The 26,667-nt window shown below is 45.3% G+C and overlaps 6 protein-coding genes across 7 annotated transcripts; 2 read left to right on the top strand and 4 right to left on the bottom strand.

The window, feature by feature from the left end:
• Positions 1-2,770: 2,770 nt before the first annotated feature.
• GL218_03161 (Adenylosuccinate lyase) lies at positions 2,771-5,763 on the bottom strand (the record flags this gene model as incomplete). Its single annotated transcript, XM_033579709.1, has 18 exons — positions 2,771-2,869; positions 2,970-3,086; positions 3,291-3,374; positions 3,501-3,605; positions 3,661-3,689; positions 3,747-3,754; positions 3,835-3,930; positions 3,998-4,031; positions 4,091-4,122; positions 4,179-4,206; positions 4,267-4,319; positions 4,467-4,495; positions 4,570-4,785; positions 4,915-4,959; positions 5,096-5,172; positions 5,223-5,238; positions 5,299-5,462; positions 5,610-5,763. The coding sequence occupies 18 exons, from the start codon at positions 5,761-5,763 to the stop codon at positions 2,771-2,773; spliced, it is 1,386 nt and encodes a 461-aa protein (XP_033437572.1).
• Positions 5,764-8,914: 3,151 nt separating this feature from the next.
• GL218_03160 (putative kinetochore protein ndc80) lies at positions 8,915-12,357 on the top strand (the record flags this gene model as incomplete). Its single annotated transcript, XM_033579708.1, has 7 exons — positions 8,915-9,734; positions 9,782-10,229; positions 10,302-10,430; positions 10,483-10,672; positions 10,738-10,818; positions 11,700-12,101; positions 12,181-12,357. 7 exons carry the CDS (start codon positions 8,915-8,917, stop codon positions 12,355-12,357), a joined length of 2,247 nt encoding a protein of 748 aa, XP_033437571.1.
• Positions 12,358-12,761: 404 nt separating this feature from the next.
• Positions 12,762-15,520, bottom strand: GL218_03159 (BRCT-containing protein 1; the record flags this gene model as incomplete). The annotated part of the gene is made up of 5 exons (XM_033579707.1): positions 12,762-13,379; positions 13,429-14,743; positions 14,822-14,887; positions 14,940-15,373; positions 15,428-15,520. 5 exons carry the CDS (start codon positions 15,518-15,520, stop codon positions 12,762-12,764), a joined length of 2,526 nt encoding a protein of 841 aa, XP_033437515.1.
• Positions 15,521-16,250: 730 nt separating this feature from the next.
• GL218_03158 (putative bacterial alpha-l-rhamnosidase domain protein) lies at positions 16,251-17,292 on the bottom strand (the record flags this gene model as incomplete). The annotated part of the gene is made up of 2 exons (XM_033579706.1): positions 16,251-16,636; positions 16,749-17,292. The coding sequence occupies 2 exons, from the start codon at positions 17,290-17,292 to the stop codon at positions 16,251-16,253; spliced, it is 930 nt and encodes a 309-aa protein (XP_033437516.1).
• Positions 17,293-17,548: 256 nt separating this feature from the next.
• Positions 17,549-18,778, bottom strand: GL218_03157 (uncharacterized protein; the record flags this gene model as incomplete). Its single annotated transcript, XM_033579705.1, has 4 exons — positions 17,549-17,620; positions 17,697-17,736; positions 17,787-17,980; positions 18,122-18,778. The coding sequence occupies 4 exons, from the start codon at positions 18,776-18,778 to the stop codon at positions 17,549-17,551; spliced, it is 963 nt and encodes a 320-aa protein (XP_033437517.1).
• A 3,121-nt stretch (positions 18,779-21,899) lies between these two features.
• GL218_03156 lies at positions 21,900-24,947 on the top strand (the record flags this gene model as incomplete). Of its 2 annotated transcripts, XM_033579704.1 has the most annotated exons (4): positions 21,900-21,905; positions 22,093-24,259; positions 24,326-24,654; positions 24,705-24,947. In XM_033579704.1, the coding sequence occupies 4 exons, from the start codon at positions 21,900-21,902 to the stop codon at positions 24,945-24,947; spliced, it is 2,745 nt and encodes a 914-aa protein (XP_033436832.1). The 2 variants fall into 2 exon arrangements, with proteins under 2 accessions (XP_033436832.1, XP_033436833.1); XM_033579703.1 differs by lacking the exons at positions 24,326-24,654; positions 24,705-24,947 and having other exon boundaries at positions 22,093-22,812; positions 22,872-22,925.
• Positions 24,948-26,667: the final 1,720 nt, after the last annotated feature.

The raw sequence follows: 26,667 nt of genomic DNA, 5'->3' as shown, positions 1-26,667 counted from the left end.
TTTGCTAGACAATACCGAAAGCGAAAATTATTGTACTGGGTTTTTTTCATGAGATTATTACGATTCAGGCAGACATGGGAGAATGATGGAAATGACATTACAGTTGACTGAGCCACTACATAGTAGATCTATTGGAATTCTAAACAAGACATCTGGAACAAAGGATACTTGGTACGTATAGCCACGGTTAGGCTAGAGTCCCCTCCCTTGAGGGATATCTTCTTCGCTCCCAGATATTTTCTTAATAGGCCACCGGATTACGAGACGAATTATTATTGAGACAAACATTATGATATTTTTAATATCCGGCCACCATTTACTCCAGCTAAAACTAGTGATAGCGAGTAGCCCAAGAGTGTATGTCACAGCAGTGATGCCTCCGAATACTTTCCAGAAACCTTTTTGGGTATCTTCAATACTGCCAACACCATCGAATAGATGCATGCCATAAAACGTCTAAGGGCGTTAGATATTGAGAGCATCTGCATAAACATATAGAAGGGAATAACATACCGCTACAAAGCTCGGTGGAGTAAATATAATCGTAATGATCGTGAAGATAAAGAGGTATCTGTTGAGTTGTCTGCCCTTTACTGCCTCCCGTACTGCCATAGCGTTGAAAAGCTTTGAAATTTGTTATTAGTGCTGTGTTTAACGCCTGATAATGATACGATGGGATTGAGTTTAATAAAACGTACGCCATCCCGAAGACTCTTTATGTCTTCAATTTGCCGATCTATGCGGCCAATCAAGTCACTCTCACTAGACTCTAGTTTCTCGTTGATGGATTTCCATTTCTCTCCAAGGATCGGAATAGTTGAATCCAAATCCTGAATATCCGCAAATTCTTTAATAACGGTCTCGCATTCTTTCCGTGCATTGTTCATTGTATCCTTGAGCTGGCTTATGTCCTCTTTGATACTTGTAGAGAAAATGCGTAAGATTTGCAAGACGCTAAAATATAGCTCAGATCGGTGTAGCTTGTCATTATCATACATAAGGCGTTCAAGAGTTTCTGGTTTCGTAACGTCCCGGACCTGTTATTAGTAAAAGAACGTATGAGCTGATTAATGTCCTAGCTTATTATTTCAATAGTAGACATGTGTCGTACCTTGGTGATAAGAAGTTTATCCAAATTACCCAGACACTCAATCCATCGTTCATGCCAATATTGCAGCAATGACATAGTGATATCTTGGAAGAAAAGTATCCCATCTGCCCCATAGTGTGATTTGGAGGCTTCTTTCGGTATCCTTTCTCCAGCATCGGGGCTGTCGTGAAAAATCGTAATGACGAACGCACCCGCTTTAGAGAGGTCTATAAGGAAGATAACAGAAGTAATTTCCTGTCTGATAGCAAATTCTCCGTCTGGGGAGGAGAGAACTCCATTATCTCTATGACAACGAATCCCGGACGGATTGGGTTCATCATAATAGGATTCTTTTGCGTCAAAATATGAGAAATGCCGTAAACGATAATGGAAATAGCACTGTCGACCTTTCCCAGTACAGTGAAATAATGATCCATCGCGGTACTCATCAATACCTAAATGCGCCTTAAGAAAGGTAGGTATTATGCCCCCCAGAACATTCCTGCCCGTTGCATTGTCTAAATTCGGCCGAAAAAAGCAATAGAATGCCGCCAAAGCATCGAAATCTAGATTTCTCATCTCATCATCAAGCAAAACAGAGTGTGAACAGCTTTTTCGTATTAGTAACTATCACAAAATAAATAGGATTCTAAGAGTCGACAATTTCATTAGATTATAAAATCACTCACTAAACGACACCAATGGGGGGTTCCTGACGATCAATAGGAAAATCAGATGCACGAATAACCTGGTGTTCTAGATCGTGAAAACATTTGACCACGTAAACCGGTCCATAGGATTTGTCGCAGACTAAGCCATCTTTCGGCCATCCAGCGTATATATCTTTGTAGCTAGTCTTTGGATAGGCAGCTGGAAAGAATCGTCTTTCAGACTTAAAGAGCAGATAATCGATGACATTAAAACTAGCCTTCAAATTGTCGGAGGTGGGCAGTCTTTCCTTCCAAAAGGCGGCCAAAAGAGACGCATCATCGGGTGCGGGTGCGGAGCTCGAGGGTTGCTGCTGTGAAGGACCAGCTTGAGCTTCAGCGGACCCCTCGTCGTTGATACTTTGGAGCTCCTTCACCAATGTTCAAATAAGCTTTGCTCTGATCAACGGGGAGCGAAATAATCTCGCTTAGGAGTTAACTCACCACATCATCGCTGGCGGAACCTGCTATCGCTGTCGATGCCATGCTTAGCACTGGATTGTATACACGTATTTTCTGTAGAATGATTTCATCTTCGGCCACTTAAGGTAACAAAAAGGTGAGAATAATGTCGGATAAAATGAAAGGAAAGTGGAAGGGAAAGATCGGGCACGATCAGGCTCTATCAAGCAGCCTTGAGTACATCCTTCCAGCAGAAATACCACATATGTACGATGTGCTGTTCGAGGCAGGAACTTGATTTGTTCGATTATCTCCGGAATCACAATACGACAGCGACGTGGCATCCAATAATTGAATTGCCGTTGAGGGGTGCCGCAGAGCTGAAAACTGAGAAGCACTAATTAAAATCTTTTATTATACATATAAGATATCATACCTACAAACTCCTTGCTCCATATATAGTATCGGAGAAGCCACAACTATGCAAAGGGGAAATGAAAAGCATGGCCAGAAGCGGTCTAAGGAAACAGCACCTAGATAAGATACCACACCAAAGCCTACAACGTAGCGTTTAGAGGTTGAGTTGCGAAGTCTCGGCCTTTGCAATGAACTCCTTATATGGCTCCAGCTTCTTCTCAATTTCTCCACCTTTGCCACAATACCTATCAACCTATTGTTCGTAATTAGTAACAGATACATGTAGAGCGTGTATATATGGGCGCCTTTGATAGATTCTATAATATAGATACCAAGGAAAAACAAGCACATACTATTGTGGTACTTCGACCAATGTAAAGCTTAGGGTCCAGCATTGCGTCAATGTCGTCCCAGATATCTTTGAAGTACTCGTCTTTCTTCATACGCTCGATAAGGTCATTATTGCCACCCTGTTCTATGTTAGCTTTGTACATAACCAATAATCAATAGCCCACAGCTCTTGATGTTGTTCCATTTCAAGCAAAATAGGGTTTAAATCCGTCTATATCAAAAGAAGTTTACAAAACGCACTATGAGAGCTGGTTAGTATATATTCAAATGCATAACAAGCCACTTGGGAGGTGAAAACCAGGGTTATGTTTTGTTGTACGTACCCTCATGCTTAACAACATGACTAGCTTCGTGAGAAAGAACTCTGACTTTCTCGTGCGCTTCTTGTCGGGAACCTCCTTTAGAAACTATCTTCATCAAAATAGCTTCGGTGATCATCTATAATATCCGAAATTAGTAAATTGTATGTGAAACAGCACGTCGAGACTAGACAAGCATAAAAGGGGGTAAACTCCGGGTTGCAATAGACGTACAAAGGGAAGCTCCTGTTTATTCCGCGCATCTATTCGCTTCGGGTAGACAACCAAACCATTGGTCACGTTGTCAAGGCCGATTAGTATAGCGTCAGCTAATAGGAACTACGAATTATCAGCTCTTAGTTCTTCCGGATGGAGTTATGGCGTCGAGTCTCACCATTTCAGGGATGTCTATGCGACGAATAGCTATGCAGATTTATACATTAGTGGTATATACTAAACGCGGGAGAAGCCGATGCTCACCGCTATCACTACAACATCAAATGTCAGCGATTACTTCTCAAAGTAGTATGATATCAATAACAAAGGTGAATGAAAAAGGGTTACATACTCTAGGGATCTTTCGAGCCACTGTGCCGAAAATGTATTGGAGAAGTTGACTGGAAGGCTCGCAAGTTTACGACCGAGCGAGCAGATACGTTCGGAACTGAATTGAACAAATTAATACCATATTATGATTTTTCACTCGGATACTCTAGTAGGATTGTACGTACCGCATAGGGTTTCTCTTATATGCCATGGCAGAGCCTATAGTATCAATATTAGCTATTGTAAGTCACACTATTCGAATCGGACATGTAACTTACTTCCGATTTGGTCCTTCTCAAATGGCTCTTCCCTGAATATAGTGTTAGCCGACGGCGACACGGTCCTTAAAGACAGCTTTTTACGGACAATTCCTTTAGATTGGCAAGATGACGGACTAATGAAAGTTAGTTTCCAGTATAGCATTGTTAGCTTTATAGATTGGTAAATCGCTTACTGTCAGATGTGATACGTTGTGCAGTAGCACCCAGGCCCGCGATAGCATTGGAGCTACAACAATTAGTCAGTAGATATTTTTGAGTAATGTATGTAAATAAATTCAGTTATTTTAGAAGAGGTAGATTCGTTTTTGCATCTAATGGAACCTCTGGCCTTCTAGATAGATTCAAGGGGAAAGAATGTCTTAACAATACATACATGCGAAGATCAACCTTTCTTGTATATGTCTGTGTAGATATAGAGTAGCACTGTAACACCTAGGGTTAGAATAATTTTCATTGCGATTAGGGCTCCCACTTACGCTGGGGAATCCAGATTTCTCGCAGAGAAGAGCATTCAGTCGGTCGACCTTGGCTTCGTCGCCGTTAAAGAGCTCAAGGAATGACGCTTGGGTACCCGTTGTTCCTTGACCTCCCCGAAATCGAAGTTCTTGGCGGACATGTTCGATATCTTCAAGATCCATGGCTAGTTCTTGGGTCCATTCCGCAGCCCGCTTGCCGACTGTAATCATTTGGGCCTAGTAGCACTTAGCAATGGCAAGATCTCATCGCGCAAAGTACAATAATGACAAGGAGCATAAGAATTGCTGGCCTTCATAGTCGTATAACCAAAACTAATGTGGGAAATCGTCTCAGAAAATACTTACGGGCTGGTAATGCGTGTAGCCCAGAGTTGGCTCCTCTCGCCACTTCTGTGCAAAGTTGGATAAGTTGCTACGAAACATTAATATCCCTAGCAATAATTCCGAGTATTTATTTCACGAACTATACGATATTAGTATTGGAATCCGAAAAATAGGAGAGTCTACGCTTTATATATCGACTTACCCTAATGACCTTGGCGAGCTTAGGCAGAATAAGATCTATCGCATCGCGCATAAGGATTAATTCAGTGTTATCCGTAACTATAATAAGGTTAATAATCATTTGATATACAAGATACATCGCGAGTTACCATAACACGAAGTAGCCTATTAGTCGTCATTAGCATTTATATGGCTATGCATTAGGTATTTATAAGATGACCATACCCCAGCGTGGATAATACCAGCTGCAGCCGGCGCCACAATGCCATATGCATGAACGTGGCCCATAACATCGTGTCGGCGACGACGTTCCTCTTCTATAGCGAGGTTGAAGTCATCATCTGTCACGGTAAGGTGAGATCGCATCTGCTCGAGCGCTTCGTCCGTGACTATGGCATTTAAGTTAATAAAAGTAATTTTTACGATATTAAAGGTAATTGGCCCGTGGCAATGGTAATATATAAATTTACTACGAGGGGGATATTTAAACACGCAAATAATAGCTTAGAGGTAAATAAAAGCAATCGATTACTTACTAGACTCGAGGCCGAGTTCCTTCTCGGCTTCGGCAAGCCATAACCAAAGTTGGCGCCAAGTGCTATGTCTGCTTCTCTGGCTAAACAACTTCTTCATTTCCTCGCTAGAATAGCGGGAATCCAGAGGCGTTTTGTAATAATCGTAGCCCGCCATTGTGAAATGCCGTTGTGCGAAGCCACTCGGGTAGGTTGATAAATATGATAGGCGTTGAAGTATGATTTTATCGCGCAGCGAATTGTAAAAGTACCTGGTGGGACAGAGGCGCACAACTAGAACTTATTGAATGAAGAAAAAGGGGTTAGATAACCCGAGGTGAGAAAAAAAAAGATCTAACTTGATCAGCCCCAGGGTAAGATCACAAGGCACAAGGCACAAGGCACAAGGCACAAGAAGAAAATATAAATTAGCTTGAGGAATTCGCGTTATAGGTTTATGTAAGGATGTATGTATGTATTATGCGCGGAAGATGAGGTATACATGTACGAATGTTTGTCCTAATCGGCTAGGGCCGATAATTTTCATATTGCCATTTGGCGGGGGGATGGCGTAAAAAAACTCTATGGAGGGGTAATTTGAAACTCTAAATAGAAGGCGGTGAATAATGAGCTAAGATGTAGTTGCAGCTATTGGTGTCGATTGGCCAATTGATGTCAGGCACAAGCATATAAGTGCATACATTACCCCATAGTACTTGTCTAAGTATAGTATATCTTATCCTGCATATCTGCATTCCCCAAACTTATTTCAAGCCGATCTCGGGTACCGTAGCTAGATTACACGCTGATCTAGCAGGTAAGAAAAAGTTATCCCACGAGGTACAATTTTGTTACAGAGTAATTACGAAGTACTCAGCCAATCAAAACTTTGCTAATGATTGAGGATGATCCCTCGTTGTTTAAGCCAATTAGAGATTTCATAATCTAAAGCTGATTACATTCTTGTGTAACCAGATCCCACGCCGAGAGGACTTAAAAGACTTAAGACTATGGCTAGACCAGCGCTACAATGCATAACGCTTCCTTCATTATGCCTTAGCTATCATGACAAGAATGACTTAAATTCTAATGCATATAACTTGGAGAAGACTAGGTTAGGAGGTAGTTAGATTAGATAGTAGACATTACAAGTCCCCTCACTGCGTATCTGCTGGCGGCATATCCCAGCTTCTTATGGGTTTTCCGTTTTTCTTTCTCTTCCCTAGGGCCGCACCCCCGTCTCCAACAAAATTCATAACCCACTCTCGTACCCTTCTTGTTTTCAGCAACTGAGGATGTGCTGACTTTGTTGATGACAAGTCTCTCATACCATACAATCCACCTTGATCATCTCTGTCCAGCTTTCTCCTATGGAGTAGGTCAATCCTGCGTCATGTCCCTTTCTTAAGCTGTATCCGTGCACCTTTTTCATAAACACGCTTAGCGCGACATTCCGGAGAAGCACGATATCCTGTCTGCGAAGTTCTCTGAGAATCTTGCTAGATGATTCGCTAAGCTCCGATGAAAGCCAGAAAGTGATGCTGAAGCCAGATTTGGTCTCATCACCAACAAGAAGTTCAATTAAAGAATTAGTTGAGCCCCATCTGGTTCTCACGGTACGTGGTTCAGCAATGGATATTATGCCAACGATAAGATTGACAGTCATTGTCTGAGGTGCGATGGATTGCAGATGCGACGCGCTCGGTACATCTTCGAGATCACTGAGATGAGTTGTCTGGGCAATTAGAGGCTGATCCCGGCGGGTGGATGAGTTGCTACTCCGGATCGAGTCATAGAAACTTATGTCCTCGGTGGTGGTGTTTAACGAGGATTCATCAGTACTAAAGCTCACAGGCAGCTGAGAAGATGGCATATCATCGTGGACTGCTAAAGAGTGGTCGTAGAATTGTTCTAATACCTCTTGGCTTGCTTTGTCGGTCCCTGGTAAGTCAGAAGTAGATTCGAACGAGGGTGTAAAAACAGTGAAAAAGCCATCGTCTCCATGATAATCTTGCCTCACTTGATGAAGCTGAGAGAAGCCAGTTGGTAATGCAGTTTTTTCTAGAGGTATCGATCTCCATACGGCAACATCTCGGGAAGGTCCTATAGCAGTACTTTCGGTAATCGAGATTGGATAAGTGTCAAGTCGAGCAAATTGAGATATTGGATCTAAGAATTGGTTTAAGAGATCTGACTCTTTCCAGTCCAGCTTATGACTTTCTGGTGCACCTGCGAGAATTAAAATTCTCCGCACCATCACGACCTAAGGAAAAATCATCATGTACTCAAAGAAAGATTAAATATCGTGTGAATTATACGAGAGATAGGATTATGGTATAGGGAATAAAGTTGTCGTCGCAAAGCATGAACATTGATGAAACATTGAAGATGGATCATAATAGGTGACGTTTTAGGTACCTAACAATTAATAATCCTGGTACTTCGTAGGCAGTCAGTTAATGCCAAGAACATACCCATTGCCCCACATAATTACTTTAATTCGGTTTGTTGATGAATTTTTAATCGGACCAATTATAACAGTTTGCGATTTGTTTACTTGGACTGGGGGGTATTGGGCACTGACCAAGCTGCACAATACATAATTGAACCACTTAAATCACCGCTTCTGTTTCACCAATACTCAACTAGTCGACATAAAGATTTTTGAAAGCTCTTTATATCATTAGGCTACAAGTATTTCTCTTTTAAATTCAAACACCATGTCCCAGGAGACGGGACTTTGGAGTGTTCGGCGACCACGAGAGGTATAATACACTCTATGCGCCTAATTTGTAGCCCCTTTAGCGCGACGGGAATATATTAGCTAACTTATTTTTTGCTAGACCCTTGGTGGCATCAATCCTAACTCTGCTATACCACAACCCGCATCGGCAATGAAAAGATCAAATTCAATCGGACATGGAGGGGGATTTGGAGGTAGTCATATGCGATCCGTATCGGGATCTAGGCAATCCCTTGCGCTCGGTCGCTCTAGTCAGCATATGTTCTCTCGATCGTCATCCGGTACGAATCTAGCCGACATGGGAATGTCTTCGGTGAAGCGCTCCTCATTCCAGAATGTTCCCGGTTCTACAATAAAAAGTTATGCTTCCGGTGGTGTACCGATGCGAAATTCGGAGAACGAAAGGAGGAGCAGTGTCTATCGTTCCCGAACCTCGACAAACGGCCCCGGGAATCACCAGAGCTTTTTCCAACAAGCCCCGCAAGCAGCTGGTGTACCACGCGATCCACGACCATTAAAGGACCGCTCATTCCAAGCGCGAATAGGCCAAGAGCTTTTGGACTACTTATCGCAACACAACTTCGAAATGGAAATGAAGCATACTCTATCACATAATATAATCAAATCACCGACCCAGAAGGACTTCAACTACATGTTCCAATGGCTATATCACCGTATTGATCCGAGCTATCGCTTCCAGAAAAACATCGACCAAGAAGTCCCTCCGATCTTAAAGCAGCTACGTTATCCTTATGAGAAGAGCATCACCAAATCACAAATCTCCGCGGTGGGTGGCCAAAACTGGAGCACCTTCCTGGGGTTGCTCCATTGGATGATGCAGTTAGCACATATGCTTGAGGGCTATTCGTCTAATCGCTACGATGAAGCCTGTATTGAGAGTGGAATAGACGTTATTAGCGATCATATTGTTTTCGACTTTCTGAGCTCAGCGTACCGCGACTGGCTTGCTATGGATGAGGACGCTGGTGATGATGATGCTGAGAAAGTACTTGGACCCCACGTGGAAGATATGGCGGGGGCTTTCGAGAGGTCCAACTCCAAATACCTATCGGAACTTGAGATGCTCGAAGCGGAAAATGCTAGGCTACTCAAGGAGATTGAGGATCTCGAGAAGTCTACTCCAGATCCCCGTGTTCTCGACAACCACTTCAAAATTATGGAGGAGGACAAAGTCAAGTTCGAGGAGTATAATGCGTTGGCTTTATCGAGATCTGACAAATACGAAAGCCGCATCCAAGTTTTACAAGAAGAACTTGACAAACTGATGGAGGAACTAAGGGAAGCAGAGGAAGAACGCCGCGCATTACAGAAGGAGGTTGACGACCAAGGTATCAGCATGCAGGATATCGACCGCATGACTTCCGAACGTGAAAGGTTACAGAAGGGTATAGAGTCTGCCACCCAGCGACTTGACGAAGGCAAAAAAAGGTAGCGGAGAAGGAGATGGAAGCCAGCCGTAAGCTCGACGAGCTAGAGAGGCTTGTCGACAAGTACAACACGCTCGCTTACCAAATCGGCCTCATTCCTGCGACCGCTGTCAATGCCAAGGGCGTTGCATACGAACTAGCCGTGACCGTCAACGAGTCGGACTTTACAGGCTCTATAATGAAGGGATCATACTCGGGTGGAGGGGGGAGCGAACGCCTACTTGCCGATTCTGTGACAGGCTACCAGCCAGCACATATCCTCAACCTGGAACTGCGCGGACACGTTAAGAACAACTTCCTAGCTTTGCGCAAGGATATCTCGGAGCGACGGACTGCGGCCATGGATGCTATGATGAAGGACCACGATCTGCTTGACGGCATTAAGGAGGCAATTGAAGACAAGCGGAACGAGGTCGAGGCTCTGGAACACAGAGTCAGGGCGGCAGAAGAGGAGTACGAGAAGACAAAAGAGGTATATAGATATTATGGTTTATATTTCGACGATTGCTTGCTAATATGTCTTAGGTCACTACGACGCAAAAACTCGCCTCCGATGCGCAGATTGAGAAGATGGAAAAGGAACTCGCCAAGATGCGAGCCCAGCTCACCGAATCCGTTCAGCTTATGGAGCAGAGGGATGAACACAAACATTGAGTATGTCTTTTATCCCTTCTGTTTAGAACAAACACACTAACATTAAAATCAGATATGAGCAATTAACCCTCCGAGCCAACGCGCTACGCGAGGAGCTACACACAGAGATCGAGAGGATGCTCAACGACATCATCAAGTTCAAGGTGCACATTCAGAAGAACCTAGAAGACTACGAGGGCTTCGTGACGGACGAGCTCGAGAAGGAGCTCGGCAGCGACGAGATGCAGGATGATACCCGTGGTGTTGATATTTGATTTTGCCCGGTTGAACTTGCGTTTAAATTTTTACGATGCTATGCTGTACGGAGTTTGGTTGGATGGGTGCGGATGATGACCGTAATGAGGACTCCGTGGACGTTATTGAATATGGGTGGGAACGGATGCCTGATGTACGTATGCCCGCGTGCTTATGGATAGGATAGAGCGCAGGTTTCAATATATGAGTAACAGCAGAAACTTGATGTTCCGAAGTAGCCATGAGGCATAAATTACGCACAAACTTGAGATACCCTATACTGATATCATTCGGATAGGTCACTTATAGCTATATGCAAATAATATTATAATATTATAATGATTCTATACCCACCTGCATATGTTTCCAGTATTATCCTAGCCCGCTTCATGTCTCTTGGGTGTATAAATAAATGCGGTTGGCTTAAGCTGGACTACCTCAACACTGGGTGCTATTTAACTTAATTTGAGGCTTATAAACATTATAAGACCTATTATAAATAAATAAGATGAAATTGACAAAATGTTTACTTATAACATAGGTATATATTGGCAACTAGAAAGTCTTACATTATAGATGTAGATAATGAATGGCTTACCTAATCGACCTTTAATAGTATTTCACATGCTCGCATGTGAACCTATAGTGGGGTTCAAAGCTCCAGGGGGAAGTACAACAGCTTAGCTTAACTCGGAGCCCCGCCAAACGTGGGCTCCATACCAACTCCCGCTACAACTACTTTTATATATACTATACTAGGTATACCTAGTTATAAATTCACAACCAAGACCATCCCAACCTACCTATCTTACTCTCCCATCGCCATCCTTCATTAATCTACCTACTCAGCCCTAAACCAACATACCTCCATCCATCCATCCATCCATCCATCCATCCATCTCACCATGTCCTCCACACCCACCACCACCACCACCACTCAACCACCTCCCCCTCCCCCCTTCGACTTCCCCCGCGAATACCACTTCCCGCCTTTCTTCACGCGCCAAACAAACCTAACAACCGCACCACTCCCAGCTAGAAAAGTGGTCCTCCCTCATCCTCTCCTACACCCGCCAACACCGCATCTACCGCCTCTCCCTATCCTACGACGGAACCCCCTACGAGCCCCTCTTCCGCAACCGCAAGCTAGGCCGCTCTTTACGCCTCTCCGACGCCCGGGAAATCTTCGAGTTCATGCGCAAGGAGGGACGGGCGGAACCCGTCGCGGCTGGGAAAGACGGGAGTGGGAGTGGGAGTGGAGGTGGAGGTGGGTTAAGTGGTGGAGGAAACGGCGGCGGGGGGGATGTCTACTGGGTGTACTGGCGGACGCCGGAGGAGTGGGCGGGTTTGATCGAGGCCTGGGTTGAGGAGACGGCGCAGAAGGGCGCTGTGTTGACGTTGTATGAGTTGACGGATGGGAGGCGACGAGGGGGACTGGTGAGTTTGATGGTTCTCTTTTCTCTTTTCGTATACGCCCAACCTACCTACCTCATTATCCTATAATACGAGAAAATAGCAAGACAACGAATACAGCAAAAGCTATGAGTATGAAAATCTACCCACGCTAACACAAATCACAGAATTCTACGGTCTCGACCCCGAGCTCCTCCAAAAAGCGCTCCAAGTCCTCGTCAAGCGCGGCAAAGCACAAATCTTCGGCCAAGAAGACCAGCAAGGTGTTAAATTCTTCTAAGCACGCACGCACGCACGCACCAACCAAAGCCCAAGTCCAAGTCCAAGTTAAACCATAATTTGCTCTACTAGTAACTGCTGTGCTCAAGTATATGTTCCATAATATATACAAGACCCATCCGACAAGCAAGCCCCATCCTACTTACTTGTATGGGTACGAAGCTGCTACTTAAAATGGTATAACGCGGCGGGTGGGATAGGATAGGATAGGTAGCGATACTTACTTCCGCCGAGCCGTGGAAAAGGACAGTAAAGATGCGAGAGAACATACTCCCAAACGCCACCCCGTCCAGAACCCCTAGCTATGCAGCGGAAACGCGGAACTCATAACGCAAGCATTACAAACAGATAAACGCAAAAATGGTATTCACCGCCGCGACCACGAACCAACGCCTAGCCTCATTTTCATGCGAAGAAGTTCGTCACCAGGTACCTCTCGTCGAAGCTAACCTCCTGGGTCATAACAATATCAAGCAGCCAATCCGCCGCAACGATACGCGGCTCCATGTTGCCCTTGTGCGCCATGTCCTCGAATTTCTGCCATAACTTCTTCTCCTCGGGGCTCGTGTTGCTAAGTAGGTATACCGGCTCGGGCTCCCCATCATCATCTTCCGGCGCTGTGGGCTTGATCGTCGTCCCGCTGCGCGCACCGTACACCATGAATAGGGCACCGTTGGCCTCAGCGATAGCTTGGTAGCCCTGCGGGCCGTTCTTGATGCTGGCCGTGCAGTATATAGGTATACCCCAGAGGAGCTTGCCCTTATTCGCTCGCGCTCTCTGGACCGAGTTCTCGAGTTTGATGCCGAATTTCTTCTCGTTCTCCTTGTCCTTGAGGATAAAGTCCTGAGGGTCTAGAAGCTCTTTTGTATCTAGACATTCTTCAATCCAGTTTGAGGATACAATAGTAGCGCCCTTAGATAGATTGCGAAGGAATTTGACTGTCCGCACTAGATGTGGAGCTACGAGATAGTCGCATTGTTGACCATCTGTTACGACGGCAATGCCGAGGTCGCGTAGCTTTTTCTACTAAGATGTTAGACAAATATAAGATATGAACGTTCGCTAAACTTACTCGGTCCGCATCCTCCTTATATTTCTCATTAACCCACCGCTGAAATCCGGTGAGGACTACCCTCATATTCACATCTGGAAGAGTCGGTCTTGCTTTCTTCGCGGGCCGTCTCTCTAACTTTATCTGTCTCTCTTCGCCTCCCGTACTTGGACTCGAGAGACTGTGACGGTTAAGATTTTCCCGGTCGATATAATCAGCTGCTCGTTTGCCACCCCAGAGGCCATGGCCATCCTTAAGCCCCCGTTTCTTTTCCTTTTCGTATAGAGCAATATCAGGTGCTAAGACTGATAACCTATTTAATGCCTTATCCTTAGCGCTTCGGCTTGAAGAAACTGTAGAAGGGGTTTCATTTTCTTTCCCGGCGCGGACGTGACGGCCCTTAGCCGGAGTCTTTAGCTCGGATGATTCCCGACGTTTCTGCGGTGCTGGTGCTGGTACTCCAAATACCTCTGTGGTTTTTTGCGCGTATTCGGAATCTGTATCCTTCATAACGTCAAATTCCTTGTGAGCTTGGCGACCAATCGCAACACCTTCAGCCGGGCCATCGGAGAACGAATTCTCATTGGCCATCTCCAAAACCTTGCGCTTCCGCTTTGATGTTGGCGTAAGTTGTTCTGGGCTGCCGGGATAATATAGCGCTCGTAGTTTCTTCTCATCTAGGAACGTCTGGCCAATAACCTCGCCAAGATTCGTACGAGCCGGGAAATGAGTATATTTGGGTATTGTTATGCTTTGCATCTCACACTTTGCGTAGCTCTCTTCGATCCAAAGGTGGTTGGCCATATTGATGTTCCAATCGCGGGCAGCCTCGCACTTCTCGCTATTATCTCGGGCGGTGATAAGATGTGTGTTGTCGGCCTTCATAGTCTTCGTATACATTGCGCCAGAGGCATTTATCAGGTTCTCCAGGTATACACGAGCTTCTCCTCCGTAGTTTGACACCGTAATTCGCTTGTCCTTGAAACCAGGGATACCGTCGCGCGGAACGGGATAGTGGAGAAGACGTCGTAGAGGGGACGTCCATTCGTTGTGGGTGATCAGATGATATAGCCACGACAGATTTCCAACGGTCTTCCCAACCTGCGAGGCGTGTATGTATTGGGGTCCATCACGATATTGGCAGATGAACCAGTCACACTCCTTGACATTATCAGTCATCTCACCCCCTCCACCGTGAATAAGTCCTAGAATAATATCCCTCAGCCGATTCCTAATCGACAAATCTGATGATAACATGACCGTTTTCCCGTTAAACACAGTAAGGCTAGGACGAGCTTCTAGAGCGTTGTTGTCGGAGTCGGGGCTGGGTAGATATCTGGTCGAGCAGAATTAGCACCGGGGGGGCCTGGCTTGGGGGCACTTGGATCGCATCCTCGGGATTACACGTAGGTACTCAGGGTCAGGTAACAGATACGGGCTCTCATCAATTCGCTTTCCCAGCTTGAAACAATCGTCAAACCTTGATCAGGTTAGATCTAACACTTCATATCTAAAATGCAGAATATGCTTACCAATGAGGAAGAACTATCTTGCATTTGAGCTTCTTGTCCATAGCTAGCTGGCATTTGGGATGGTCCATAGAGAGAGCGCAGATATGGGTAGTAAGCTTGGTGACATTCTCCGAGTCCATTCCTCCCATGGCCATTGTAGCACCGATAATAGCTTCTTTGTCGGTAGGTGGGATATCAGCGCAAGACAATACTACATCGGAGAAGATCATTCGAGGATCAGGCGTAAACGGCCGTATCTGAGCTTGTCTCCCCTTAGCTAAGGATGCCGTGATCCACTTAGACTTAACAACGGGGATCATCATAGCCGTCGCGTCGGTATACTGGGGGAAATCGATCGAGTTGGCGATCACGTGGGTCACTTGCGAAAGTGGCAAGGAACCATCGCGTTTCGCTGCCAAGACTGAGCCACCAAACTTGATGAGACTCTCGGAAAGCTTTAATAGTGAGCATAGCTGTTTATAATGAATCCATTAAGAGCCACGACATACCTCGGCAATCAATCCTTCATTTAATTCTTTACTAAGGACGAAAGTAAATGCGCAGAGGCTAAAAAGCCCACCGGACTCATCTTGCTCCGCCATATTGAGATATTCAACGCGGATGAATCTTATGAAGGGGGGTAGTGTCAGTAACTCAATGCATTCCTCTCATGAATGCGATATATTAAATTATGAGATGGAGAAGAAGAAAAGAAAAGTGAAGAATAGAACAAAGTATTTGCACTAGGGAGTACTAGTGATTACCTAGGTGAGCTGTCTGTTTTATATCAAAAGATGGAAGAAATAGAATTGACATCAGACCAGCAAGAAAAAAGGCGGGACGGTTGTTTTCTAGAATTGCCCGACGCGTTTTGGGGCAATGTACTTAACGCGAGAAAGAGTCGCAGTCAGCTGATTATAGTGGTTCTCTTACGTGCATATCCCGCTGTGGGATAGGTATTTGCTATCGAGACCGGTACTAACCTGTCTCTTAGTTCCTTCAACTTACATCTTTCAGCAACAATAAGAATAAGAGCAATATGAAATTAAATATAAAAAAGCCAGCATCTTTTATATGTTTTCTCATTAATTAAAATGGCGTGATATAATAGATATCTCAAGCCGATCATGAGTCATAAAGAAGTATATTTCGTTCCAACAGACATTATCTGGTTTTATCATTGGTGCGCATTCCTCAGTGTTACCTTGGGTCACAATTCTCTATACATAGCATCTTGGTTGTCTTGTAGAAAGGCTTCGTAGGCGCTTCTGCCTGCAACACCGCACATCTCCAAACAAGCATTAGCCCGGCCGATAATTTCGAAGAGGCCCCTTAACTGACCTCAATGTGGTGTCGCCCACTTGTCCCCTTGAAGATGTGCTGTTGCCTATTTCCTTTTGTTTCGACAGATTTGCCAAGATTCTTTGGCATTTCCTTTCCATCAACCAACACCTTATATCTCTCGTTCTGATTAGGAGTCGGGAGCACCAGCACGCCAGAGGTACCTTCAGGCACTTTATAGTCTAATGTATAGCTGCCGTTGCTATTTACCGTCCAGCTTGCGAAGTATTTTCCCAAACTAGTCGTGAAACCACCTTCAGCATGTGATAGATCTCCAAACTGAGGCGCAATTCGCCAAGTCGAACCCGCGAGGCCAGTAACACTGAGACCGAGGATATATTCCGTCAACGCTGTGACCGGTCCGGTAGCCCATCCATCTAGAATAATTTACCATCAGAAATTATTATTATTTTTGAACCCCTCTTGTCTATCAATAGGGAATAGGGATAGGGATAGGAAGGTTAAACTATGAATATAAAAAATACTTACGAGAGTGAGAAGTATACGAGTAGTTCTCCTCATACCCAGCATCGTGTCGGTAGCCCCAAGTTCCATCCACCAGATAACCCTCAACCATGGTAGACTGGGTGCCATTTTCGTTGTTTAGATACCAACCCCAGCCAGTACGGATCAAATCTAAAGCCCGCTGCGCCTGGCCCGCTAACAGATGCGCTTGAATTTCAAATGAAGATATGAATGTTGACACTTCGCCAGTTAATTCTGGACTTTCTGCTCCTATTGGGGTCCAGTTCTTAGACAAAGAGGACGATATATCCTGCGCCTGATCTGATGTGGCGTTCACCACGTCGAAAAGTACTGCTAAGGCATTGCCATCTTGAGGATATAAGCCAGTATTGCTCTCGCGGGATTCGAGGCTGTCGTGAAATGCGCCAGACTTCCCGTCCCAAAGTTGTGCATTTATAACACCCCTAAGTTTTGCGGCGGCCTCGAGCAACGTTGAATTTGCCTCGGTTGTGTCGCCGACCCAAGTAGCAAGAGCGGAACCGGTTATCAACGTCTTGTAATAAAGCATTTGCGCTGATGCCTGTGTACTACTACATTGAAGCGACCCCAGTCGTCTGTATAACCCGTGATGTTGAGCAAGCCCAAGGACGAATCGAATTGGTTAGTAACGAAGCTCATTGCTAAGAGATACTTGGTCCATATTCCTCGAATGAAATCCACGTCTCCAGAATATAGGACATAATTATACGTGCCGATCATCGTCCACCTAGAGAAATGAGGGTTTTAGTATAAATCTTCTAGCTCAACTACCTACATACGGGGTCTTACATGTGGTATGTATCACTATTTTTGGCGAGAAGCGGCGGGCCGGAAAACGGGAGTAGGCCATTTTGTTCCTATACATACGGTGAGATTGAGCTCGTGTACGGAAGGATTCACGTGAGTAAGTCTTATATGAGAGGTAGTACTGACCTGAATACCATATAACGTCGTCAACGAGTTTCTTACGCTCCTGAATATAATGAGCAAAAACTCCAGAACCACGAAAATTCCATGACTAACTCGATATCGCCAGTGCTATAGAATGAGGCAGGAACCGCAACACCCATGTCGCCGGGCCAAACGGTCCTGTCACGCTTTGCGCCATCGGTGTTGATGGTGTCGCCTACGCCGATATTCCCGTTGTTCAGCCATTGACTCTCCGGAGCAGGCCAGACTCGTCCAGTCAAGGGATGAAGAGCATTTGTCTGCAGAGTCTATAGAAGTGGGGTTAGCGATTATATGATGTCTTAAAGAAGACCATCTACATTTTACAAGACTCATGCCACGGATTCCTAGGTGATAGAAAGGGCTGGTAGCGAGGATAGGTAGTCCATGTACAACGAATATATACTCACGTAGGCACCGCTATACCATATTTTATTAAGCAGGTCGTCACTGCTATGAAAATACCCCTGATAGGCGCGCAGATTTGACCAAGTTGGCTGGAAGGATATCTCTAAACTGACACCGGTGACTGTAACAAAGGATGCGGCCCCAGTAAGGAATACTGTCATATATCGAAAACCCCCACGGAGTTGCTCAGTTGGCATTTCATATGTGTGGTTTCCGGCTGAGGAAAAGTTGGCGTACAGTGCACCATCATTCCTTTCAGATATGTCTGCGCTCTTGTCTGAGATCGGCCCAATATAATCCTTAGCTTCCGTAAAAGCTATGCCAAGGGCCCCCTCGCCATCAGTAGACGACACGGAGTACTGAATCGTAACAACACCTCCAACTTCGAGGCCGAAATCGTAATAGATGCCTGAGTTAGTGCTGGTCAACGAAGCTGATTCTATCGAAATGCTTTCTCCGGTATCCAACCGGAAGACGGCCTTGGGGGCAACGGTGCGTGACGAGGGAGCAAATATATTTGATTCCCATTCACCAGGGAATGCGGCTGTCTCTGCGCCGGTGCATTTCGTATCTCGCCAGCAGGTCTGGGCGCTAACATTTCCCAGGAAGAGTAAAACCCAAACTATAAGGGTGGAAACAAAGAGAAAATGAGACGCCATACCGAGACACAATATAGAATTAATCTATTAGATATACCCTAGCCCATTAAGACTCAACCCTATAGTAAAGGGGTCGGGAATAAAATGAGATTATATTTATAGACATCAGTCTTGTATGTGAATTGGGTCGCATAAGCGGTGATGCTTGCTATAAGCTCGCGTGATGTAAATATGTAAATAGTACAGTAGTGAATGTACATAGTATATGTATATGTATAAGACAGGAAGGTATGCTCTGCTCGTCCCATCTTCCTGCCGAAATCACCGCAGGCACCCCCGCCTGAACCAGACCTAAACCGATCGGATGACAACATATTGGAGACCAAAGACAGGAAAGACCGGATGAGGCACGCTTCGAAAGCTACTCATTTGTCAACAACAATTGTTTGCATGCATTCCAGACATAGCTAGGCTTGTTTGTGATCATGGGGATTATGCGGGGTGCTTTGTTCGGTGGCTCGACAGGGCATGGGTATTATTCCTCCGCCGAATATAAGCCCGCTCCGTTCTTTGATCCACTTGTCTCCGGTATTTTGGTCTAGAGCCCGTACAGATTCCGAGATGTCTTATAAGTAATTAATTATCTAATAGCAGTAGTATGATTTTATGTTACGTAATATCGTCGTTGAAATCTTATTCTTGGAATGGATTAGTTTAATAAGCTCTTATACAAGTACCTAATGAAGTATTTCCCTTGGGTAAGGTAGCGTGCGAAGGAGCAAAGGGCCCTGCTGCATGCGAGATTAGGTTTAGAGACATCCACGCTGCCGGATTTCGTAGTACTAATCCCTACCTAAAATAACGAGCTAATCGTCTTGAGAGTTTACCTACTCGTCAGATGCATTTTTATTTTTATTTTTACTTTTTCACGAACAATTGCGCGTTGGCGAACTGTAAAATACCGCCGCAGGGGAATCCAGGTCGTGGACTGATCTAGCAGACAAACGTTATCGTCTAGCTTAGGTAGATTTTACCAGACGAACTAACCACGCACCATAAAGCTAAAGCCTTCGGATATTTCGGTAGGTTCAACTTGCGGTCCCATCTGCTGTCGCATATCCAGCTCGTAGCTCGTGTCAAATACCGTTTGTCGGAGATGGAAGCTCAGGGCGTAGATAAAACCAAGCTCGGACGATATAATAAAGTCTATTATAGTTGCTAGATATTATATTAGGTTCAACAGGTAAAGTTGATATACTTATGTAGAATAAGTCTATCTCGGAGATTAAAGATATGTGAATATAAATATTTTTGGTAATGCGCAGAAGTAATGTTGTCTTAAGGCTAACATAATTGTAGTGGATGAGCAATGGACGACGCTAGCTTTAGTATGGTTATAATACTAGAAGACTTCTAACCCTTAGATATGTAAGGCTAAGAGATGAGAGTCTCATGCTGTTAGTTTGAGTTAATTGTAACTGCGCCGCAAAGCCTCATACTCTTATTTCTATTCAATATACGCTCAGATGTCTTGTCTCCAGCGTAGCGAGGCTGAATAACCGGGATTTAAGAGCCCCGTGAACATGGGGTTTTAGATTGAAGGCGTGTGTGTTTCTGCGGACCCTAGCTGATGTGTTGAAGAGAGCAACCAACTGAATTTGGCCCCTATCCGGTAGTATTTGGGGCATAATAGGGAACGAAATGTCATATTAAATATAAGAGGAGCATATGGCATTGGCTTCCCAACTTTCACAAGGCAATATCATCTCGGGCGAGTGGGTTAGCCGAGTTTAAGCTAGATTGAGAAAATATTCCCGTTGTTAATTTGTCACCATTCAATTTATACGAGTATAAACATTATATATTATAGCTATAACAGGTTTCTGGTTTACTCTCACCAAGCTATCGAGTAGAACCATCATCAACCCCCCATGCTTAGATCTTCTCGATATGTACTGCACGAAAGGTAGATCGTGAAGATGCATTGCTAATCATTTATTTTAGGCTTACACTAAACTCGTAGCGGACTTAAATTATGATGTAGTGGGTCGCGGGAGCCGGGATATGTTCTAGTATGGGCTACCGAATAGCAAGTTAAACCAGTCTGCTAACACTTGATCCTTAGGTAGGTACTTGCTTTGGTACCAATTAGTACTGTGTAAATAGGCTCTTTAGTGGGATTAGTTCCCTATTCCGGGTGTCTACACGTGACAATACCCAGGGTATCCAGGGTATCCAGGGGGGTTTACCTGCTGTAAGATAAACCCGAGGGGGGAGAGGGAAAAAAAAAAAAAAGAGAAACGATAGCCAGGCGCCGGGCTCCTGATGGCGCTAATGCAACGTTCTAACTTCTTAAAAGAGGGACCATAATGGGGGACATCGATGACTGGACTGAAAAGCGAAGAAGAATTGGTTATCCTTCCATCTTATGTACTTAATGTTACCTATGGATGGGATATGAATAACCACTAATACCACCATAGGACTTTAGATCTCTTCCTCTTTTTAGGGAATTTAAGGAATGACTTGGCAAAGAAAAAGAGCGATTAATAGCGATGAGACTATAATATTTCATTTCAGATCATTCAAGTCATGATATTTTCGGACCCAAGCACCGCTAAACTTCGTTGTCTACCTAATAAATCAACTCAACTCCGGAGCCCAACAACTCTATACTTGCAGCTTTGACCGACCGCCCCCTTTATTTACCTTAACCGTTAAATCGTCTAACCGTCAAACCGTCAAACCGTCAACTGTTTATTGTCTACGTCCTTAATGTCCATATTCGTTCGATCCCGCTCCCACTTCCACATCCAAACGCTATAATCGCAACAACGATAACATCTTGTCACCTCCCTCCCCCGACGCGAACCCACCCTCCGATTCCCCGACTAAAGAGAGACCAGAAGCAAATATTACCAACGGTTCTAATAATAACACTTACATCCACACCATAAACCGACCGGCCACACTCTCCTGAACTGTCCATTGCATGCATCCCGGACATCTTTTTATTGGATATCGGACGTCAGCAGCGATCTTATTAGAAATCCGCCCGACATTGTCACCTCCATGATAGTGCCGCGATTCGGACGAGATTCTGCTTCGTGCAACCCGACAATATTATAAGGGGATCCCTTAGAGGCTTAGACCTCGCACGAGGTCGCTACGTACACCCTCGATGATGGTAAGCTCCTTTATCTACCTAGGATAATATGGTCGCATACCCTGGAACCGGCCTTTGGAATACCACATATTTCATCCCGTGAAGCATAATATCATATATCAATACTACCGAGTTTACCCTGCTTCACCCTTGGCCTATCCCTTCTGTGTTGAGACCATTCGCAACTGACCTGTGCTCAAATGCTTAGACCTCTCAACGGCCTCGCGATGTCGGTGGAAGCTTTTCGAACCGGCGTGGCCATGCCAACCAGCTCTCTATATCCGATCCGACCCATCACATAACCGAGACCATCGGGACCATGTACGGCGATGACGACGACTACCCGAATAATGATTTACGCCCTATGAGCTTTATCGCAGCTCCCGGCGGTGGCGAGCAGATAACTCCACGTCGCGAGGTAAATCCTTCTTCTCCGGAAGAACGTCGACTTCCACTTATCCGGACGACTTCGGATAACACTGGCTTGCAAATCTCATCTGGTCCTACAACGAATGGGAACTCCGTACAGAAATCACAACCCCTCCCCGGTCGGATGCCAAGTCAGAGAAGTACAACGTCGAGAAGCAGTTCATACGAATCAGGTCCCAAGTCTCCCATTACTCCCATGTCGCCTACACTTCGCGACATGCGTGAAGATGCCCAGCAATATCCGATAACCAATATTGATAATCCGAATGATATTGCCCAAGAGCTAAGCAACCTGCAAGCATTACGGCGCATGTCGATGGATGTCTCTAATAATAGCGACCCCGACCTGCTTCCCTTCCAAGGAATGTCTCTAATGGCAATGCCGTCGATAGCACCGAAAGGAGACGACGATGCCGATCCTTCGAGACTTTTATGGGTTCCCGCCAATGTCCATCCAGAGCTAGCTCCGACTGAATTCAAGAACTTTGTTGAAAAGAGGGTACAGACTATGAAACGGAGGTCTGCTGATTCCTCGCTCTCTGTGGATGGTTTAGACAGGAGCAATTCGAGCGGGTTACGGAGGAAGAAGTCGATGCTCTCCAGGCAAATTGACAATGCGGGGGGTCATGGTGCGGAAAGTTATATGGATGGTGCTGAAAGGCTAGAGAGGAATAGGTCTCAAAGACAGTCGGGGCAAGGCCCGTCTGAGCTCAGCCTCGACGATTTGGTAAACGATCCGTCAAAAGTTGTTCAAAAACTTGCTCTTGACTCGCAACGCCAAGATGGAGGGGGTGAAGTACCAAATGTGGACGATATGCCCATACTTCCCGTTGCGCCAGGTATGGGCCTGCGTCGGTCAACCCGCACCACGTATCGAAAAGGTGGTAGTCTCAAGAATCGGCAGAGTGGTTCGCTCAGGTCCGACGACCGACTTCCTTTTTCGAAGCGCATAGCAGCAAAGAAAGCCGAAGAAGACTCTGGTGCAATGCCTAATAGTGAATCGACTATTGAGGCACCACCAGGGCACGGTTTAACTCGTGTGCAATCAGAACCTATCTCAGATAGCTTTTCGCGACCATCAAAGCCTATGCGGCGCCAGCAAACCTTTTCCAGAGATACAACGCCGGACTTATATGAAGACCCGGAGCAGGATTTTCAGGAGTCAGGTCAAGCTGTTTCCGCTATACCGGAGGACCCAACCCGTACACCCTCTGCTGATGCTATCGGGACTTTGGGCTCGACACCACAAATTCTCGAACAGCCTGTAGCGGAGGAGGATCATTCTGGAGCGCAAACTATGGAAATCAACCGGCCATTCCCGGAGCGATCGTCTTCCCAGAGAAATGCTGTCCAGCCCTTATCTCCAGGGGCACCCGCTGAGCCTCCAGCGCGTTCAACTAAAAGACCGAACTACGGCCAACCGCTCCAAAGCTCTTCTCAACCGCAAGCTGCGGGCCAGCCTTCACAGCAAACTAGAACTCCGAGTGGCTCTAACCGACCTCTTAATGACATGTCGCAGAGCCCTTCTCCTTTCCCGGGCAGCAGCGCCACCAGCACTGAGTCTCTAACTTTTATTCCCACATTCAACACACCCGAGGAGAGGAAACCAGAAAAGAAGGGTAAAAAGGACAAGGGCGAAAGTGAAAGCGAAAAGTCCAAGTCTACATCCTGGAAATGGTTCAAGAGTGATGACAAGGAGAAGAAAAAGAAGGATGATGAGAACAGGAAGTCGAAGACTAAAGCACTCGTAGAGAAGGCCCACGACAACGTTCGTCTCGACGTCCTCCAGACCTCTATCGATACAGCCATCCACAAGGGACGCGAGAGCCTACTGCTCGATCGTGAAAGCGTCGACGGCAGGCTAGAAGAAGAGAAGAAAGATAGTCGAAAGTCTACTGATCAAAAGAAAGAAAAGGATGGGCTGTTTGCCTCATTCTTTGGAAGTAGTAAGAGAAGAAGCGAAAGGGATTCTACCAGCAGGAAACATCAAGCTCAAAGATCATTATCACCAGAACCAACCCCATACCGACCTCAGCGGCCCGATGTCGACTATCACTGGACTAGGTTCCCTCTCTTGGAGGAACGAGCTATCTATCGAATGGCGCATATCAAGCTCGCTAACCCTCGCCGTGCTCTTTATAGCCAAGTCCTGCTTAGTAATTTCATGTATTCATACCTAGCAAAGGTCCAAGCAATGCATCCTCAGATACAAGTTCCCCAGTCCCCTCAGCAGAAGAGATTACAGGAAGAGGAAAGACGGCGACGCGAGCAGGAGCAGCAGTACTTGGAACAGCAACAAGCGCAGGAGAGTATGGATCAGTACAATTTTGAATACCATCGAGTGAGTTCCCATACAGAATCCGATGAGTTTTAGCTCTAACCCGTCCTCAGTCATCGAATCAACAGCAGCAATACGGTGATCCTGGTATGCAGCACGAAGCAGGAGATTACCCAGAAGCAGCTGAGATCTACGACTACGAGCACAATAGCAAAGACCAGACGAGTCGCGAAAATCAGGGTGACTATAACGGTCAGGACGGGGATAAAGATTATTACTCTACTTATGTGCAGTACCACCACAACGAAAACGGCCGCCGCCAGCAGCAGCAGTCAGGAGAGGAAGAAATGTGGTGATAACCATACGCATCAGACAGGGATCAACAAGCACACCGGCGTGGTGACCATATTAGTGCATTGCCTCGGAGTTTCGGTCACAGGAAGTATTTGCTACGGGCTTCGTGCAGGGCAGCCCATCAGGAGCTCGACGAAAGACACCAATACATCCTTCCTCCTTTCCTATCCACATAAATCCGGTATTTCCCCCTTTTCAGGCGGGTAGCGGCAGCATCACTGGTGGCCAAGGTTGGATTTTTGAATGGCATTTGAAGCAGGGATATGGAAGTGGCTAACTGACTGACCTACATTTTTTTGCTCCCCGGAGTCTGTTCGACTATCTGGTGCTACACAGCTAGGAACCGGCGCGAGCTAAGGCAGGGAAGGAAAAGAAAAATTGAGGGGCGGGAGGGAATAACATATATCAGTGTATCATCTACTAGGATGTTTCTAGGGATGAAGCGAAGCATAGCACGGACTGGCCTAGAGCGTAGATGGGGGGTGAGGGTATGGACGTGGGTGTCGTGTTGTGGAATGGGTGGGAAGAATAGCACCCCTGGGTCATAATAAGAATTAAATCGGCCTTCGGGCACAAATGCGTGATGTTTGTCGGCTTTGTTGATTTCGAGTCTCGTGATGTTGATGTGATTTCTAGGCTGTTGATACGATAAGGCATATTTACATGCTTATGTTTAGAGAGATAGGGGCTGAGTTTACTCGATTAATGCCGGGTATTACGGGTGGTATTGGATATTTGCAACAGAATAATACTTCATACCGTCGAGGCTGCTAACGTTCATGTAAGATTCATTCGATGGATAGATGGTATGGTAGGTCTATTGAGGACGACAGTGTTATGAAATTTTATATTAGGCAGTTGTGTCGTCTAAGCTGACGAGTCGTACTTGGGTATTTCTACCGCGCTGTAAAGCTTATATGCCTTATATATCCTATGGCCAAGTAGTTGCGCCGCAAGAGACAAGGCTCTATACACCTTAGATTCTCTATTTGCTAGAAATTCTACGTCCCCTAAAAATTGCTTAGTTAGCTTAGATTATACTTCTACAAGCTACCTATATATCCGATCTTTATTTATGAAGTAAGAAGACTTGAGAGGCTATCTCTCTAGCATAATGCATACTTTGGGTCCCTTGTGAATGGAAAATCTTTGTAGTTCTTCCCGTATTTCGGAGATGGGTTGAAAGTAATTTCCTCTAGCTGATAAATGGGACCAATAGGGGAATATATTTCTCATTTAATTTCCGTTGACGGTTTGAGTGATAATTCTTTCTTGTACTGTATGGTAGAGTTAACATCGACCTTAAGCTCCGCGTCGATATAAGTACTGGGGTTATTAGATATATATTTTTTTCCTAGCATATAGCATTTTTGACTAAGTAGCATTTATTAAGTCTATATAATTTAGAGTAGACTATAGTTTCTTATGCTATAAATTATAGACTTTCACAACTTCTATTTTCTAAAGTCTTTCTAGTTTGCTTTGTTAAGCAAATATCCCCATAGGCCAGCAAACCTTTAAACCAGCAATCACCCTGCGATAGTTATACCTAATCATCGGGAGAACTACATGTAGGTAATTGTGTACCTAATATAAAATACTTAGAAATCCACAACTGTGTACTACCAACCGTACCTAATGTGACACGGGCGTTTGATAGACGTGACAAGAATATAAATCTAGACACTTCTATCAACCGAGTTATATATGTGTCTAACCTAT

Source organism: Daldinia childiae, assembly GCF_008694065.1.
Source record: "Daldinia childiae strain JS-1345 chromosome Unknown Scaffold3, whole genome shotgun sequence".
NCBI classification, from domain to species: Eukaryota; Fungi; Ascomycota; class Sordariomycetes; order Xylariales; family Hypoxylaceae; genus Daldinia; species Daldinia childiae.
This window is presented reverse-complemented; position numbering and strand designations above follow the sequence as displayed.